The sequence below is a fragment of the Quercus suber genome, unplaced genomic scaffold (genome assembly GCF_002906115.3).
Source record: "Quercus suber isolate HL8 unplaced genomic scaffold, Cork oak 2.0 scaffold_233, whole genome shotgun sequence".
Taxonomy (NCBI): domain Eukaryota; kingdom Viridiplantae; phylum Streptophyta; class Magnoliopsida; order Fagales; family Fagaceae; genus Quercus; species Quercus suber.
The window spans coordinates 770,776-789,723 of NW_027069690.1; the positions used below are offsets into that span (position 1 = coordinate 770,776).

The 18,948-nt window shown below is 34.1% G+C and overlaps 1 protein-coding gene and 1 non-coding gene across 7 annotated transcripts; one reads left to right on the forward strand and one right to left on the reverse strand.

Moving 5' to 3' along the window:
* Positions 1–1,633: 1,633 nt before the first annotated feature.
* On the forward strand, positions 1,634–7,762 carry LOC111994159 (uncharacterized). Of its 3 annotated transcripts, none has more exons than XR_010631663.1 (10): positions 1,634–2,112; positions 2,301–2,389; positions 2,483–2,590; positions 2,671–2,776; positions 3,048–3,139; positions 3,518–3,588; positions 3,694–4,626; positions 4,826–5,178; positions 6,470–6,787; positions 7,438–7,762. It is a non-coding gene; the product is annotated as an uncharacterized LOC111994159 (transcript). The 3 variants fall into 3 exon arrangements; XR_010631664.1 differs by having other exon boundaries at positions 2,675–2,776; XR_010631665.1 differs by lacking the exons at positions 3,518–3,588; positions 3,694–4,626.
* Positions 7,763–15,167: 7,405 nt separating this feature from the next.
* On the reverse strand, positions 15,168–17,980 carry LOC111986569 (uncharacterized). 4 transcript variants are annotated; one of them, XM_024018236.2, is made up of 3 exons: positions 17,827–17,980; positions 16,908–16,975; positions 15,168–16,778 (listed from the first exon to the last, which is right to left on the reverse strand). In XM_024018236.2, exons 1-3 carry the CDS (start codon positions 17,927–17,929, stop codon positions 15,801–15,803), a joined length of 1,149 nt encoding a protein of 382 aa, XP_023874004.1. In that variant the 5' UTR covers positions 17,930–17,980; the 3' UTR covers positions 15,168–15,800. The 4 variants fall into 4 exon arrangements, with proteins under 4 accessions (XP_023874004.1, XP_023874006.1, XP_065636421.1 ...); XM_024018238.2 differs by having other exon boundaries at positions 15,168–16,781; XM_065780349.1 differs by lacking the exon at positions 16,908–16,975.
* Between the last annotated feature and the right edge of the window lie 968 nt (positions 17,981–18,948).

Consider the following 18,948-nt stretch of genomic DNA (forward strand, 5'->3'; position numbering starts at 1 on the left):
CGAGCTCAAATCGTGCCAGCCATAGCCATGGTCACCGTGGTGCACCCCATCAAGTTGTCAGTAGGCCGGATCCCTCTCCACCCCCACATGCATCACATGCATCTCCTGCCCCAGAGTTCCCTCCACCTCCACATGCATCGCCTTCCCCAGAGCTCCCTCCACGTACTGCTCATGCAGTTCCTGGCCTAGAGATCCCTTTACCAACTGCTCATGCATCTTCTCACCCTGAGATCCCTTTACACACCTCACGTACATTTTTTGACCCCTCTCATCTTTCATTTACTCCGCCATCCTTTGATCTCGGCTATGATTTTAGTCAGACTCCTCCTGTCATGCACACTCAATCCCCCTCGTACAGCATTGGTCATATAGACCATGTACCACCCTATAGTCACTCCATGTCATTCATGCCCACTCCTGGACTGCGTATAGATCCCATGACTACGGGCGTCACTCACATTTCATCTGCTACACCATCCTCCCCCGCAATTGTAGGATCTTCAGTTGTTGGGAGTCAAGCAAAACAGCCAGATGTGCATGTTGAGAATGAGCAGGTAGTTGGGTTACAGTCACCCCTGCAAGGTCAACCTAAACGCATAAGAAAAGCACCTCCTTGTGGGACAGGTGGTCATAAAGCAGGACACAAGGCTGGCCCCACGGTATGACAAGTCATTTCATGTAATGAATATTGAAGTAATTGCTGTTATGGTTGGTATTAGAATTCATGTAATCCATTGTTTGGTTGTAACTCCATCTTTGCAGCAATGTGAGGAGCCTCACCAAGGAGATGCAGTACTCCCTTCCCCATATACCAGACATTATACGAGACAACATAAACGTAAAATGCATTAGGATTAGCGCCCCATCTGAATGTGTATGTGAATTTTGTTATTGGGTTTGCAATTCGTTTTTTTTTAGGCTAAATGTAATATATTGTTATCTCCGAAATTTGGTGTAAGCTAGATTTCTTTCGTCACTTAATTTTAAAAAGTTTCAACTTTTGGCGGGCAAACAGAAGAAAGGACATCTAAATCATATGCTAGCACTGCAATCAGCAGTATATTTAACAGTCCAATTTTCAGCTGGTATTTTTTTGTTTTTTTTACAAGTTACCATAGTGAAAACAGTTATACCCGGTTATGTTGTTATGCAATACTGGTCTGGTTCAATGACATGCCAAACACCCTTCTTTGAAACCATAATCGTCTTTGTGTGTGTGAGAGTTTATTGCTTTAGAGTGAATCAAATGGTCTAACTGTTCGAGTTAACTTATATACATGTGTGAGCTTGGGTGTGTTCTTTTATTGTTTTATTGAATGAAATTGTGCAGCCTGACTCAATGCATATATGTGTGTGTGTGTTGGGTTGTTGCTTTAATGATATAGTATTTTTTTTAGGCTAAATGTAATATATTGTTATCTCCGAAATTTGGTGTAAGCTAGATTTCTTTCGTCACTTAATTTTAAAAAGTTTCAACTTTTGGCGGGCAAACAGAAGAAAGGACATCTAAATCATATGCTAGCACTGCAATCAGCAGTATATTTAACAGTCCAATTTTCAGCTGGTATTTTTTTGTTTTTTTTACAAGTTACCATAGTGAAAACAGTTATACCCGGTTATGTTGTTATGCAATACTGGTCTGGTTCAATGACATGCCAAACACCCTTCTTTGAAACCATAATCGTCTTTGTGTGTGTGAGAGTTTATTGCTTTAGAGTGAATCAAATGGTCTAACTGTTCGAGTTAACTTATATACATGTGTGAGCTTGGGTGTGTTCTTTTATTGTTTTATTGAATGAAATTGTGCAGCCTGACTCAATGCATATATGTGTGTGTGTGTTGGGTTGTTGCTTTAATGATATAGTTTGGGTTGTCAGCTGTACTTAAAAAAAATCCCCTTTTCCCAATCCAAAGAGACTACTTTCAACATGTATTGTCGTAAGAAATTATTGCAACCTACCATTATATTTCCTTTGTCTATTTGTTTCTCTTTCCAGCAATTCTAACTATATATAGCTCTTTTTTCCCAATATAGCTGGTAGCCTATATACGACACCTCCAATTGATCCTGTTTTTATTTTTCTGCCCATTTTTGAGGAAGCTAGAATGAAGGTACAATTAAAATTTATGGTGCTTTTGATCAAAAACAAAAATCATGTTCTGATTATGCATTGTCTTCCTTTTCATTGTCTAATAAGATTGTTAATTGCTCATTACAAAAAAAAAAAAAAAGTTGATATAGGTGAGTTTTGTGTGATTATGTCATTGTGCTGAATGGTGTTGGTATTTGGGTATGGCAGGGAAGGGGTCATATGGGGTTGTTTACAAAGCTAGGGATTTAAGAACTTCAGAGCTGGTTGCCATCAAAGTGATATCGTTAAGTCAAGGGGTGTGTTTCTTTCTTGCTCTTTCTTGTGTCTAGTGTTGCATTTACTGTGAGTTTGGCCCTTTTAAAGTGAATTATGATGTTTGCGGTGTTTAGGAGGAGGGATACGAAGAAATCTGTGGTGAGATTGAGATGTTGCAGCAGTGTAGTCATCCCAATGTTGTGCACTACTTGGGGAGTTACCAAGGAGAAGATTGTCTTTGGGTAGGAAACAAAGAGTTTGATTTATTTACTAGTGAAATGAATTGCATAGTTTGAGACTACTAATTTTAGTATCTTGGCAGATAGTTATGGAATATTGTGGCGGTGGAAGTGTTGCTGACTTGATGAATGTTACTGACGAGCCTTTGGGAGTTTCAAATAGCATTTATCTGTAGGGAAACATTGAAGGTATGGTTGACATTGGTTGGTTTGAATTTGAAAATTGTCGAGAATAATCAATTTTAAATACTATGCCTATTTTATAAAATCGTGCTAATTTTATTGCTAGAAAACTTAAGTCGGCCACTCTTTTTGCCATTGTTTATGTGAAGTAAATGCTTCCTTGCCTACCATCTGATTTATAATTAATTTGTTGGTAAGCAAAAAAATTTATTCTGTTGGTCGAACTTTTTGTTTTATTTTTTTATTTATCTATTTATTATATTATTTTTATATGTAGGGGCTTGCTTATTTGCACTCAATTTTCAAGGTCCATAGAGATATTAAGGGTGGAAATATTTTTGTTAACGGAACAAGGCGATGTCAAATTGGGTGAGTAAACTTCATATTGTATTGCCAACTTCATGTCTATTTACATCTAAAACACGTCTTGTAGTAGGGATTCATGAATCCTACGTTGTATTCCTATTTAATGTTGTTGATACTTGTTTTGTATTGGTATAAACCATATAAATATAATATTGCTTATTATTTTCAAAAGCTGGAATGCAGATGCTTTTTAGGACAGATTATTATTTTATTTTCAATTAAGCAACATGTAGGTATTGGTCTAAGTAATATCTACAGCCTGCTTTCTATGCATTTTAGTTTTGATATGTTGCTAGTTCCTTACTACACTACCTGTGTGTTATGGTTCCCTGTATGTTCTCCTTTTTGAACAAAGTATTATTATTTACCAAAAACATGTAGGTATTGGTCCAAGTAATTTTCCAAAGCATATTACAATGCCTGGACCTCGTGGTTCAATGTTTTGTTAAGAGGTGGGTTAATTCCAAGGTGTTACTAAAGTATCAGCTCTTTTTGTAGTTTCAAGAACTTTATAATGGAATCTTATTATGAAAAGTATGAGAACTTGCTTGATTCAGATTTCCAAGATTTCATAGCACAAGTACTTCCGTTGGGCATGTCTGGGAAGCTGCCAGATAATTTGAACCTTGTGCCAAGATTATTAGTTCTACAGCACAATCTGATTGGTGAAGGTTCTCATCGTCATTTATCCTCATCCATCAGATTTAGCATGCATCCAAATTGACTTGGAGAAGAGGAGTCTATTAAGGAGCGACATCATGGTTACCAGAGACCTAATATTGACTTGGAGAATGCAGATGGTGCTAAAGAAGGCCCACTATGAAATTATACTTTTATATAATGTTGTTTCTGCAACTGTTGTTAATATTTTAAATTATACTTTTTCAAATTAGAAGGGCCACTATGAAGTTATAATGAATGACAAGGTCCTTTCTCTTATCAAAGAGGCAGAGGCACATTACAAGGAGCTTGAGAAAGATCGTTTGGTACGTTTGGAGAAGAGGAGTCTATTAAGGAGCAGCATCATGGTTACCAGGAACCTAATATTGACTTGGAGAATGCAGATGGTGCTAACGAAGGCCCACTATGAAATTATACTTCTATATAATGTTGTTTCGGCAACTGTTGTTAATATTTTAAATTATACTTTTTCAAATTAGAAGGGCCACTATGAAGGTATAATGAATGACAAGGTCCTTTCCCTTATCAAAGAGGCAGAGGCACATTACAAGGAGCTTGAAGGGCATTTGTAATGTGCCTCTGCCTCTTTGATAAGAGAAAGGACCTTGTCATTCATTATAACTTCATAGTGGCCATTCTAATTTGAAAAAGTATAATTTAAAATATTAACAACAGTTGCAGCACAACACATGGAGATGCAGACACTGTAGATATTTAAGTCTCATTTTACTAGATTTAAACTCTTCCTCTACTTATCAACAAAAAAGAAGGAAAGATTTAAACTCTTGCTCTATGTATTGATATTTAAGGTGAACCCTTCAATCAATCATTCTCATTGTGTGTTTGCTGAATTATACAGTAACTCGAACAAAGCTTTAATCAATTGCCAATTATTGTAGGAAAAATGATTTGCGAATGTAGATGTAATGGTTATATTTGAAAAATATTTTTCAGTTATGGTACAAAAAACAGGTTCTGAGCTGTATTTTTTTGTTCTCTTCTTTTCAGTATCATTGTGGATCCTTCCAATCTTGCTGAAATCTGCCAAAGCAAGAAAGGATGAAATTCTTGCTTCTGTGTCTGAACTAAAAATAGCAAAAGAGAATCTGCCAAAGTTGGAGGGGAGATCAAAGCTTAAACCTGGTTTACCCAAATATGATGGGAAGATTGACTATACCCATGATTTCTTTGCCTGTCAAGCATTTTTGACTGTCTCTGGCCAATTACAAGTTGAATCTTATGCATGTGCTCTTACTAGTGTCTATACGTTTGGACCACTAAAAGCTGAAAACTCTCACACTTCCAGTCATTTAGCTGAGTTCTGGATGGTGAAGCCTGAAATAGCATTTGCAGAACTTAAGGTTTGTGAATTTGCATATACTTATTGATATTTATCGTGTTTGAGAAGGCTGATCTATAGACTTTTGAAGTTCTATTGAATGCTTCAAATGAGTCTGTGCATAGGTGTTTGTATGTGTGGAAAATCCTAGTGTGGGTAGCTCCGTTATCATAATTTAATAAATTAATTGTTGTTAAATACATCAACCTTGACATGGCTTTGGCCAAGGAGCAATGCAATTTCAAGATAATAGAGTTTTGTTCCAATGAATTCATTTTACACCGCTTTGCTCATCCATTTGCACTATTTCATCAGCAATTGTTATGTGTTGGGATTGCAATGCAAGCTGTTATGCAATAGGCTGTTAAGAAATTGAAGGAAATATTGGTTGAAATGTCAATTGTTGGGTCAAAAAGGCTGAAATGTTGATGTTTTATCTTGTTGTGGTGCACATATATACATGTAGTATGAAATTTAATACACAGATGCAAAATTAAAGTGTCTGTTTTTGTAGGATGATATGAACTGTGCAGAGGCATATGTGAGATTTCTGTGTCAGTGGTTACTTGATAACTGCCTTGATGATATGGAATTTATGGCTGATAAGTTTGCCTCTATAACTTTTTCTTTTTGGGCTTGGGCTAAAGAGGAAACAGATCTTAGTCGCATGACGAGATCTTTTACTGTCAGTACATATTTTGACTGCTTACTTTGTTTCCTGCTTTCTTTTGGTGCTTGTTCTGATTTTGATTTTCTATTTTCTTTGCTGAAAATTCATGAAATGTCTACTTAATTCATCATGTTTCAGCCACAAATTAAGCACATATTAATTTTATATTTGAAACTTTTCTAGAATCTAATAGAGTAAAGTTTTTGTTTTTGTTTTTTTGTTTTTTGTTTTTTCTTTTTTGTTTCATTCTTTATTTAAAGAGTGGTGGTGGATAACTGGTATTTTAATAATTAGTTAGCTTTCTGTTCTTTTTCTTTTTTTGTAATTCTTGAAGCTCTTCTTGGTCTATTATCTTTTTTGTAAAAAATGTAGGTAATTTTCCCAGCTATTCTATCATCATTGAGTGATTTGGGTAGGATTCAAATGCTTCAATTTAAGAACTATTATGTGTTCTTTGCTTCCCTTTAACCATTTGTTGCTATTTCAGCTTATACTTAATTTGCCTAGCTCTTTCTTTCCATTCTCTTGTTAGGACAGTAAGTCAGATCAAAAGGAAGCTACTTAAACAGTCACCCGAACACACTACTAATGGTCTTTTTTATATTTTTTTTAAAGTAATCAATGTTAAACTTTTCTCTTCCAGCTGGTGGATGTGCTTCTGGTACTTGCTTTACTCAGTGATGCTTCATGGGCTGCCAATGGCAACTTATGTTGCAAACAGACAAATTCAGGGGAAATTTGACCTCACAGTGTCTCAATTACTGAATTTGGCGCGGTTGGCGACAGGTCCACTCTCAATACAAAAGCCTTTCAGAATGCCATCTTCTATCTCAATTCATTTGCAGACAAGGGTGGGGCCAAGCTTTTTGTCCCGGCAGGCCAGTGGTTTACAAGAAGCTTCGATCTCATCAGTCATCTTACTCTTTGGTTAGATAAGGATGCAGTAATTCTTGGATCAACAGTAAGCATTCACCTTCCCTTATTAGCAGAAAAGCTTGTAAACATGAATATTAAATATGAAAATTTGCAGATGATTTGCCTCTGCTTTAAATGACATCTTTGCAATTAATCTAAGATAGGAAATTTAGTATGAGGGACAGTATGGAGCTATTCACAATATGGTTAGAAAAACTAATGCTCATTCCAGTGAAGTTGGTTTTGAGTTTTAACTAAATTACAAGCAAAATCAATGTATTTTTTGGGATAGATATGCTACTGTAATAATTCATTTACTTATCCATAATCATTAATGCTCCACTGCTAGTCCATATTTAGGAATAATTTTAGGAGTGATGTGAAAGATTTTATAATTTTATTGTATATGTCTTACAAACTGATATGTCACGAGATCACAAAAAAGTAATTTAGATAGCTATTTATTATGTTGTTGAAGTGGCACCAATCATATTCATTGTCATGTCAGTTTGTAAGTTTGTGTAATAGCTTTAGCAATTTCCTATTTATTGACCTTCATCAACGGACGCAATTTAACAGATGTTATCATAACAGGTTCGTGATATTAATGAAGAATCATCTTCCATATGCATTTTTTATGGGTTTTTATTTTATTTTATTTTATTTTTTTTCAATGCCTTTAATTTCTTCATACAGGTAACAATGGAATTATTGATGGTCAAGGTGACATCTGGTGGAACTGGTTTTAGAATGGAAGCCTGAGATAAGAAGCTGAGTCGAGTTGCTGATCTGTTGCTATTGGCTTTTGAGATGGGTATTGAGATGATTGTTTCTTGTAACTTTGTGTGCAATAACAAATAAGTGAGTGATTTATTAGAAAGTGGAAATAGAATGAGCTTGTCTTCAAAACAGTTTTCTTTTACTTTTGGAGTTATATATGGTTTTCAAATATTCAATCTTTCAAACTTTATGTAGAGAAACAAATTTCACGAAGATTTTGTGTATTTAGAAACTTTTTTGTCACTATTTGTCATTGTGAGTGTAACTTACTATGCATTGAATCAAAGGCGAAAGTGTAGCACATGGGGAGAATTATGTGGTTCTACAGGTAATTTCCTCAGTACCTCACCCTTGATTGAGAAATAAAGGCAAATTTTAATTTCATTATTGCACTAAACAGATCCAGGTCTTTCGGTTTCAAAAACAAAACCATTAACACAGATCTCTTAAAAAATAAGGCCCCAAAAAGGAAAAAAGAAAAAAAGAGCTACTGGCACAATGGAGCATGTTCTACGGCCTACCTAATGTATGATTATGGGAGCTAGACAATGATGAAGTCAATTGAGAAAGTAACCACATAGAAGTTAAAGCAACATCATTAATGCAGGGCAGTTGTCATACCATCAACATGTCCATCTGTGGAAAGGGTATTATTTGATTTGAGTAGACTTAGTTTGAAAAGTACATGTATTTCTCACCCTGGGGCCTGGAAAAAAAAATCAGATATAATTTGTAACATAATGTACTAATATGGATTTCACAAGTAAGATGCCCATCAAGGCTAACTGAATTTCACAAGTACATGTATTTCTTAGAATGAGGATAACTGAATGATGCTATATCATGTTTTAGAGGGGGAAAAGAATGGAAATAGATTCCAACTAATTGAAAGACAAAATTAAACATTCATAATATCACAATCTAGAAACAGGTATATTGGATATAGAATACTTCGATTAAAAGTTCATTCAATGATAAACAAAATAATAATTGTCCACATACAACCTAGTAGTAATAATTGTCCGCATAGAACCTAGTAGTAAGTTCAAATACACAATAAAGAGAACCCCAATTTACATCTACAATGCCATTCCAAAATTGAGTATCTGCATACCTGACAAAAATTCAAATATTGTCGTTAGATACCAAATGCTAAAACATACGCACTAATCTATGCAACTTGGCTAATTGATACAATCATGACATTTTATATAAAAGGATGTCCTGAGTACCTATTATTTAGTGACAAAAGCACAATTTTGTATTCCAATGGCTAAGTGCATTTTTATTATTTTTTATCAAAATGCAATTAATATAAACTAGATTATAGACAAAAGCAATGGTGTACAAAATAGTTGCTCTAACTAATAGTTGCACTAATCTATGCAACTTGGTTAATTGATGTCCATCATGGCATTTTATATAAAAGCATCACTTACTTAGTTTGGATCATTACCACTTGTCGAAGCCCCACGGGAAAGCAGACATCTTCTACGGTTATGGCATGTTGATGACACAATCCACAGCTCTGCTTTTGTTGAATCTCCCTTAAGTCAGAATCTAGCCTTCGGCTTCCCGGTTCTTGCCGAACCCCATCCATCTCATTCTGTATCCTAGATGCCACAAGTCGACCTTTGCCTCGCAACAGGTTTAGGTCAGGCACCCACTTTGGGCCGTTCACATCCCTCCACAATGTCTCCGACATTGGCACCACAAATGGATGTGAGTAGGTGCGAATGGCGTTCTCCAAACTATAACATGGGTCAATATATGTAGTCGCATCTTGCCCCAAGTGCTGAATAGCTTTAATTGCATGTGAACAAGGGATCTTTTGATTTTGCCACTTTCCACAATGACATGTTCTGGCTATTAGGTTTACTTCATGATTATGGTGTCCCCCTCCAAAGTTATGGATGTTGTATGCAGTAATTACTTGATATATACCATTCGCTTTCAATTGTTGCTGGTGTCTCTTGAAAAGGGGGTGTATAGCCTCCCAATGTGGTGCATCGATCATGTAAGACTGCAAACTGTAAAGATGTAGTTGTTTGTACAATTTCTTCCTCTATGCCGACTTCCGCATTAGGCTCCAAAGTGAAGTACAACTCAAAATATGTTGCTTGTTCCCATTTCTGCATCTTACTAAACATGAATTTCACATATTTGTCCTCTATTATCTCCATATATCTATAATTAATGCATTGGTTGAGGACTTCATATGGAGAACGAAAAGTAATATGCATGTCATGCTAAGCAGGGTTCACTTGCAACTCTTCCATAATTTTTACTTTCAGCTCATTCAGGGTCTTTAGCTTACGGCATATCATCATATAGTAGCACTTGATACCCGGACCTTGAAATGAGAATCCGTCATAAGGGTTGGCATTGGTAAGGGGTCCACTGTAGTATATATTTATATGGATCATTGTTAACCTATAGATCATCAAGTACAATTGTGTTAGTCACAAATTTATAATGCTCAATCAACATCAATCACAAAACTTTGCGTATGAAATGCCAACAATACTAACCTCAACAAAATTTGCATATACTCACCTTTAGTAATCTTACAAAAATAGTCATTACTAAATTCATATTCTTTAAAAATTACAAATCATTCTAGGGGCATGACTTCCAAAACCCATTCAAATAAATTATGATGAACAAAAATATTATATACCAACCAGTTATCCATTGAAATCTCTGTTACAAATCCTAAGAGGTATATCTTGAAATAATTTATGGTAAAAAGACTACAAATACTATCTTAGGTATCAAACTCATAATCCATTTCATATCCATGATAAAGACCTAAAAGTACTAAATATTCCTAACAATTGATCACAATATTTAGTACTAAATATTCCCAATAATTAATCATAATAGTAATTTAAAAAAAAAAAAAAAACTTAGCATATTATCACAATATTTACACTAACAAACAAAACAAATATTCCCATATGTTGTAATAACATAATTAATCACAATATTTGGTACTAAATATTCCCAATAATCACAATATTAATTTTTTTAAAAAAAACTTAGCAAATAATTTAATCACAATATTTACACTAACAAAAAAAAAAAATAATAATAATTCCCAATATGTTGTTGTAAGGTAGGAATTTGTTCCCCCCACATCTGATTGTATCCTACCGCGGTGCGGTTTTGTCCTCGTCCCCGAGTGCAGGCACAAGCAAGCAAGCGCCTAGCTTGGACTTGTACCCGTCGAGTCCCACATCGGTTAGAGAGAGCGCCCCACTACCCAAGCTCCTGAAGCGTTATAAAGGGTAGTGGGGCGCTCTCTCTAACCGATGTGGGACTCGACGAGTACAAGTCCAAGCTAGGCGCTTGCTTGCTCGTGCCTGCACTCGGGGACGAGGACAAAACCGCACCGCGCCAGGCACTGCGGTAGGATACAATCAGATGTGGGGGGAACAAATTCCTACCTTACAGTTGTTATTTAATCACAATATTTAGTACTAAATATTCCCCAATAATTAATCATAAGTAGATTCATGATCTTATATAAATGTGTATATAATGTGTCCAAAAAAAAAAAAACTAGCAAATAGTCACAATAAATTACACAATATTTACACTAACAAATAACAAAAACAAAACTTTTCCTAATATGTTCTAAATTTTTCTTCAAACAAAAACTAGCAAATAATCACAATATTGTAAACACATTACCTAAGATGAGTGTTGTGTGAGACAAGTGTTGTGAGAGAGTAGGAAAGTTGTTTATGAATAGGAGCTATTGTTTATGAGGAGGAGCTGAGTTTCTAAAGAGAAAAAAAGAGCTGAAGGTGTGAGACAGGGTAAGGAGAAAAATAGGTCCCAGTTGGGACCCACGGCAACACGTGGAGGGATGGGGACCATTCTTGGAAATCGACTCCAAAGGACACAATTTCTAGCTCAGTACACATGACCGTCTGCCATGGGATGAGACTGGGATGAGACTGATGATGCTGTGGATAGGACAGGATACTAGAAACTCGAGTCCAATGGACTCGTTTTTTATGCATAGAAACCGAGTTTAGAGGACTCGATTTCTACGTATAAAAACTGAGTCCAATGAACTCGGTTTCTGTACATAGAAACCAAGTCTAGAGGAATCGATTTCTATGTATAGAAACAAAGTTTGTTGGACTCGGTTTTTATACATAGAAATCGAGTCCTCTAAACTCGGTTTTTGGCTTACGTGGACTTTTTGTCCACCTCAACTGCTGGCAAAACAGGAAAAAAACTACAGGAAAATTGAGTCCTCTGGACTCAAATTGTTAGAAACGAAATTAGTTTGAAAGTTTGCCTAACTAATGATATTGTTTGGGTTTGATGGGTATTTTCTAAAAAATTCCCACTTTTCACCTCCCCCTTGCGCAAGTATCTAGCCCAATATCCGAGACAATATATTTTAGCCCATTAATCACCACAATTAAAAAGAATAAAATAGTCTCTCTCCTTTTCAATGTGAGATTAAACATTTTCACTAATTCCTTATCTTCCATATTCACTCCCACATCTTTTCATTTATGTTATAACATTTATTCATTTTAATTATTTCATATTAAAATGCTCATTCTAGGGTTCTTATGATCACCGTCTTAATCATCATCATCCATTTTATCATCTATATAGACATTGTATATTTGTATACTAGAGCTACAAAAGAGATCAAGATTCAACTTTATACTCAATTATTCAAATTATACCACTCAACAACAATTATAGAGCATGCTCAAAGAAATCAATCAATCAATATATAAATACAAGCATACTAATAAAATTATATATAAGAAAAACATTTTAGTAATATTATAACACAAATTAGTATATTGATCAAACAAATTTAACAACATTATACCTTAAAATGTAGCAAAACCAATATAAATTATTCATTTAGAAATGATGAAACATTTCTTCATTTTGATTACAAATGAACTAAAAATAAGAAAACATTTGCTTAGGTTAACATAATTTTATAAAAATAAAAAATAAAAAATAAAAAGTCATACTATCACAACATAGAAAAATAAAAACCCTTAAAGTTTAATCAAAACCAAAAATTTATCCCTTAAAAAAAAAAAATCAAAAATTGATGTTTTGGTAGGATTGGTAGGATTTTTGTTGACACCATATTTTGCAACCCATATTTAACCTCACATGGAGGGTAAAAGGGTAATTTTGCCTTGAAAATATGCATCTTGATTCTGGCCATTAGATCCTTAATCTCATTTTACTAAAATGATCTTGATATTGTAATGATCAAATCGACTGGTTATAAGCCTTAATTGGACCACCAGATTGAAAGTTATTATCAACTCAAGTTTTAATGGTTGAGATGCACTATCACAAATTTAGTCCAACTATATGTGATTATGAACAATTAATTTTAATTGGTTATAAATGTAATTAATTTGAGGTCAAAGATGTGTCATAATTTGATTGGTTATAACTACATTTTATGGTGAGGTTGCATAAACCTAATTAATTAGATAGTTAAACATTAATTATTCAATGAGTAATTTGTACAATTATCTTTTAATTAGAGTAAATTTGAAATTAATTAAGTCTGAAATTAGAGTGATTGGAGCCATTTAATGTTAATTTGGAGCTAATTTCGGACATATTAATGTTAGTTGTGTTGAAACCATTTTTTAACAAATGACCTCTGCTCACTATTTCATCTATATCTCTCAAAATATTTTGAATCTATGAATGAGGTTAATTTTTCCAGAAACTAGACATCCGGGGCTTCAATTTGAGCATATGAATGAGACAATTTTGATCAGAATTGAGTTGGATATAATTTTTCAAAGTTGGCTCTACAGGCTGTTATAGCAACTATAGGAAAACTAAATTTTGACTTGCTCCTCATTCCCACCAATCTTTTTATTTAATGTACCAGATTTTCTCCAAAGCTAAAATAAGGTCTAGGTTCATGATTCTTTGTCAGCCCTCATTAAATGACATTCCATTCATATTTCCTCCACCACTACCATATAAACTCTCACTCTTCTTCATTCCAAAGCACACCAAAACCCCATTTCTTCTTCTCTCTTGAGTTCTAGACTCAAGATATTGAGTGAGACTTACTCTCCCTCTCCTAACTCTTCTTTTCCTCGACCCTTAGGACCTCTACCAAGAGTCTCCTCCTCCACCATATGGATTTTGCATGAAAGTATAATCCATTTCCCTAAATTGTTTTTTTGTAAGAATTTAGGATTAAAACATGAAAGTAACTATTTAAATTCTCTTGAATATGTTGAATGTTCTTAATTGTTCTTATGTGTTCTTCACATGTTTTTGGTTGTTCATAACATGTTCATGCATAACACTAGTTTTAATCTTAGATCCACATCAAAAATACAAAAAAAAAAAAAAACATGTTTGTTTCATAATTTTTTCAAATTTTTGAATCTAGGATATCATTATCCACACACATTCACTAAAATTAATTTTTCAAATCCAAATGCAATGCTTAATAAATTGAATTAGGGTTTATCACGTGCACACACATTAAATTCAATATGCAAATTGATTGATAACATATTGAATGATGTGATATGAATATTGGCCACCATAGTCTAGAAGACTGGTTTAACCGGGCAAGGTGGGTGCCTAACACCTTTCCACCTTGTTACATAGCCTCCAAACTTAGATTAATGGTTAGTAGGTCAAATGCTTATCTATGTAATTTTCGATTTTTAGATTGTAACTAAGGAACAAAGTCATGTACTTTATCTTAGATTGTATTTAGGACCAAAGTCATGTAATTTTCCTATGGTCAATGTAAATTTCAAAATAATAAAATGAGGAATTTTTCAATTATAGTTTTCTTATTTTTTCCAATAATTAAATAAATGGCGATTCCATTGTAAAACTTTTAATCTAAGGGGAAAATATAACTAGTTAAACTTCCATTTTGAGCGGCAATAACACAACTCCACCCATTCACGTGGGTTTGGCCCAACACATTCTATAAAAATGGGCCAGGGCCGTAATCTCTCATAATCTTATATGATCCTACGATCCTATATGATCCTATACAATTCTACATACGATCCTACCATTTTTACGATCCTAGTACGATTCTAAAACTTTTGGTAAAATGAGATCGTAAAATCGTGCGATCCTACAATTCAGATCGCGATTTTGACAACCACGATTAAGAGTTGCATCACTTGATATTTAAACTTTTGTGGACATTATGAGATTGTATCTAATTGTTTTCTTACCGTGATAATACTTTATTTGTGACTTTTCATGGTCTATATATGTTGTTTAAACTCTCATTATTGAAGTAAGAATAATTATTATCCCATGATAATCAAATTTTAAAAAACACAAGAAATTTGTTGGGTTTTTCTGAAATTGCTATTTGTAGAACTCAGCAGACTTAGTTGTATCTCAAGGAAAAATTTGTAATACCGCTTGCATGGGGGCAAATATTGTCTAAGCACAAGATCCATTTGTGCCTCTAAGCCATTGTTCTTTGTTCATTTGGTTGCTTCTTTTATTCCTTTGTTTTCCAACGGATAAAAGCATAGAATTAACTTCATGCAGTTGAGCAGAATAAAACTTCATCGTTGAATACTTCATATATATATATATATATATAAATTTAAAGTACTTCACTCTTTCTCTTAACGCTAACACATTGAAAATTGAAATAAATTTCTAAGAAATTGCAATCTTACAACACACCACACCACACCACACCAGAGTATTAAAAACTAATGCTTTACTTGAAAGAACTGTCTTCAATCTCGTTTAGTTGTAAACTTACTACTGATCTCACTGTAGACGTACCACTGCAAGTTCATTCACTTCAATTACCTGCTCCAGTATGCATTCCTTTGCTAAAGACAGTTTCTCTTCAAAAAGCCTTGACAATAGCTATCTTCTATTTTCATCTATGCCTGGCAATCCCAGCAATGCTTACGTGGAAGACCAACATCTTCACGTAAAATATCAGCATAAAAAACTGCTGGTCAACCTAAATCATGAGTTTCGTTGTTCTTTAGTTTGTTTCTCAAAGTATTCTGTGGTTGTTGCTTGAACTGAATCATGAGTCTGATTGTTGATGAGCAGGTGTTTATCCAAGTTCATAGAAAGAATTGCTCATAATCCATTCATTGTTTTTCACTTGCTCAGCAAATAACTGGCCCCAACCATGAGGATGAGCCTTCTGCCTAGTAGCTTCTCCTCAGCATGAGCATAATATTTTAATGCAATAGTAGTCCCAATCAGCAAGAGGCCTCCAAGTAGTGTCAGTCATCACTGTCACTAATCTCAAAGACTGAATTTTTAACCATAGAGGATTCTAACACTTTTCCATCTTTGAATCTGCATAGCGGAATTGTAGGTCTTTGCTTGCTGCCAGAAGTCCTGAGATTAGATGAGGCCAGAATGAGACGTTTTCCAACTTTATATCTTCCAGGCTTATTCCCCAAACAGTCTGGAGTTCTAGCAGTTGTTTGCAATGGCAACATCCTTGGTGGTGTTTTGACTGCAAACCCAGGGAGGGTATCAACATGTATGCTTGAGCATTTATCAATTGCTTTAGTCTTCAATGGTTCTTCCATTTGACCTTGAAAGGTTCTATGTGTGACATCAATATCAGAGATTGAAGGGCTGCTAAGACTGCTCACCTCATTGGAAATTGGGAAATACCTCTTAATGATAGCTGTAACTGATACTACTTCTGATGACACGTCACTTGGGGCCGCCTTCACTATTGCACTGGTGCTCAATCCTTCTCTAGCCTCAACTTCATTTGCAGACAGACAAATATCAGACCTCTCTTTAGCAGTAACACCAGGAGCGTCTTCATTTCTACCATTACATCCCTTCTTTATTTCACTTGCTGTGCACTCCAAAAGATGGTGTTTCTTCAATCTCTTATTTGTCTTTTCCTTTGGACTAAAGACGGTGCTCTGAAGCTCTTGCAGGGAAGGTTTAATGCAGTTTGATCTTTCTGAACTCCTTTTCTTTCCTTCTCCTCTTGTGTCAGTCTGAGCAGTATTTGTAAGGAAGCTTGGTGGTTCCAAATAAACTGCATCTTTCCTACCATCATATAATACATGCTCCATAACTTTAGTAGCCACACCCTTGGGTAAACCGGACCTACTTAAATCGCTCAAAGGCCGTGCTTCCACATGCAGAAACCAAGTTCCTTTCTTACCCTGGAAAGCATATTTCATTGGCATTGACTCAGGCAGATGGTAAAAGAATGACTTTCGCTTCACCTACTAGAACATGGAGTACAGAATTAGAAGCTTTTTTTTTTAAAAAAAAGTAGATCATAAAGAAAAGAATTCAATGGTATAATTGAGAACAAGAAATGGGTATTGAGTAAAATAAATATGATAAGGCACCATTAATCCTTGGATCATGATCTCTCCTGACTTGGGGAAACAATTGAAATGCACTCTTTCAGCTTCTCCTACAGAGAGATGTTGGACTAAATTATCATTCCATAAACTAGATATGGCCATCATTTATCAAGCTTACACAAGACAAATGAACTAGAAGCTCTTCTATGAAACATAACATGGGGCAAGTATACAAACTCACAATATGGAAGTAAACACACACACATTCATAAAGACCATATTAATAGGATCTCCACCAGCAAACCTTAGACTCCCTAAAACGATCAGTACTAATATCCTCATACAAGTAATTCTTCAAAGAGATTAACTTGGATATCACATTTAACCTTCTACAATGGCACCAATGGTTTGCATTATTAAGGATTGTTATAAACCAATAAATCTTAGTTAATCAAAACAAAGCAAAATGATTTAGACCCCCCCAAAAAAAATTATAATCTTACCAATCAGCTATTTAAATACAATAAATAATTTTTTTTTTAATAATTATATTAATGCATAAAACTATACTCAATCCCAGAGAGCCAAGTAAAGATAACCAAATAAAGGAAGCCTTTTTAATACAAAGAAAGTAATTTGGAAACAAAAATGGCTACCACCCAGAATAATTCACCTTATGTTTTTTCACAATGCATTACCCAAAAAAAAAAAATTGTGTTATACAGAAAAGAGTGGATGGTATAAATGAGGAAAAAAGATAAAATTTTGATAAAAAGAGAGTAATGGGTGTGAGATTATTTTGCTCATTTTACATGAAAGCTACATTATTTTTAAAAGCAAACTGTGCTATACAGAAAATAGTGGATAGAATAAAAAGAGAAAAAAAGAGAAAAATTGATATAAAAAAGAAAAAAGAAAAAAAAAGAGGGTAATGGGTGTGAGATAATTTAGTTTTGCTCACTCTTGAAGTCTCTTGCAGTGATATCTGGAGGGACAGCCATTGCTATGCGAGTGCCCAAGTTAGTTTCTGTGAAGATTGGTACTTCCACAGTAGAAGCAGCCATAAGAGCTGTGAAGAATGGGGAGAGAAACTGCGGAAGAGAAGGCAATGAGTAATTAATGACTTTGGAAAAAGATGTACATACATACATGTACATAAAACTTGCTGGGTCGGGTTTCGCCCGTTTTTAGGATGGACTATCACTTTTGGAGGACATTTTTTTAAAAATCTCAATTAAAAAAGAAAAAAAAAAAAGAATAGGCATACAGTACCCTAAAAAATTGATTAGTATTTTTATATAAAAATATAAAGTTATCGTTACAAAAACAAAAGGCATAACTTGAAACTTTCAAATATAAAAAAATAAGAACAAAAACATTGGTCTTCAGAGTTTCATTTAAAAAAAAAAAAAAAAAAAAACATTGGTCCTCAGAGAAAGGGCTGAAGAGAGAAGTTCACATCATGTTTTCTTTTTTTGGGAATTTCCTTATGGTCTATTAAAAGTATCTAATAGTTTGAGTAGATATTTTTTTACTCTTAAAAAGTTTTTAAAGAAAGGTCCTCTATTGAACTTATTTTTAATGATTATGTAAAACGTTTAGACAAATAAAATATTGATAACAGAATCAAGGAAAAAACATATATTGTTTCTCAAAAGTTGGTCCTAAAATTTGGGGTCACTTTTTATTTTAGTTCCTCAATTCAAACAGTCCATTTTTTTAAGAAGAAAGAGCTCACTTTTATTATTTTAAAAATGAGTAGTGGTAGGGGTAATACAAAATTTACTGGTTTCAAAAAAAAAAAAAAATACAAAATTTACTATTTAATAAAAAAATACATATTTTTATTATAATTAACTTTTTGACCAATATGTCATCAATAACCAATTACAAATAAAAATTCACATATTTAATTACTAAGTGGTAGTCCACTCATTATATTTATTACCACATTAATTTGTAAATTTTATTTTATATAATAAAACTTATAGCATTTTCTTTTAAAATTTTGCAAATACACTTTATTAACCGTTTAGGGTCTGTTTGAATACCGCTTATTTTGCTGAAAACTAAAAACACTGTA

Excerpts from the sequence above, each read along its gene's own strand:
- LOC111986569 (XM_024018236.2), bottom strand. The coding sequence starts at position 17,929 with ATGGCTGCTTCTACTGTGGAAGTACCAATCTTCACAGAAACTAACTTG. Across the intron at positions 16,976-17,826 it reads CACTGCAAGAGACTTCAAGA|GAGAAGCTGAAAGAGTGCAT; the intron begins GTGAGCAAAACT and ends ATCTCTCTGTAG. Across the intron at positions 16,779-16,907 it reads TCATGATCCAAGGATTAATG|GTGAAGCGAAAGTCATTCTT; the intron begins GTGCCTTATCAT and ends ATGTTCTAGTAG.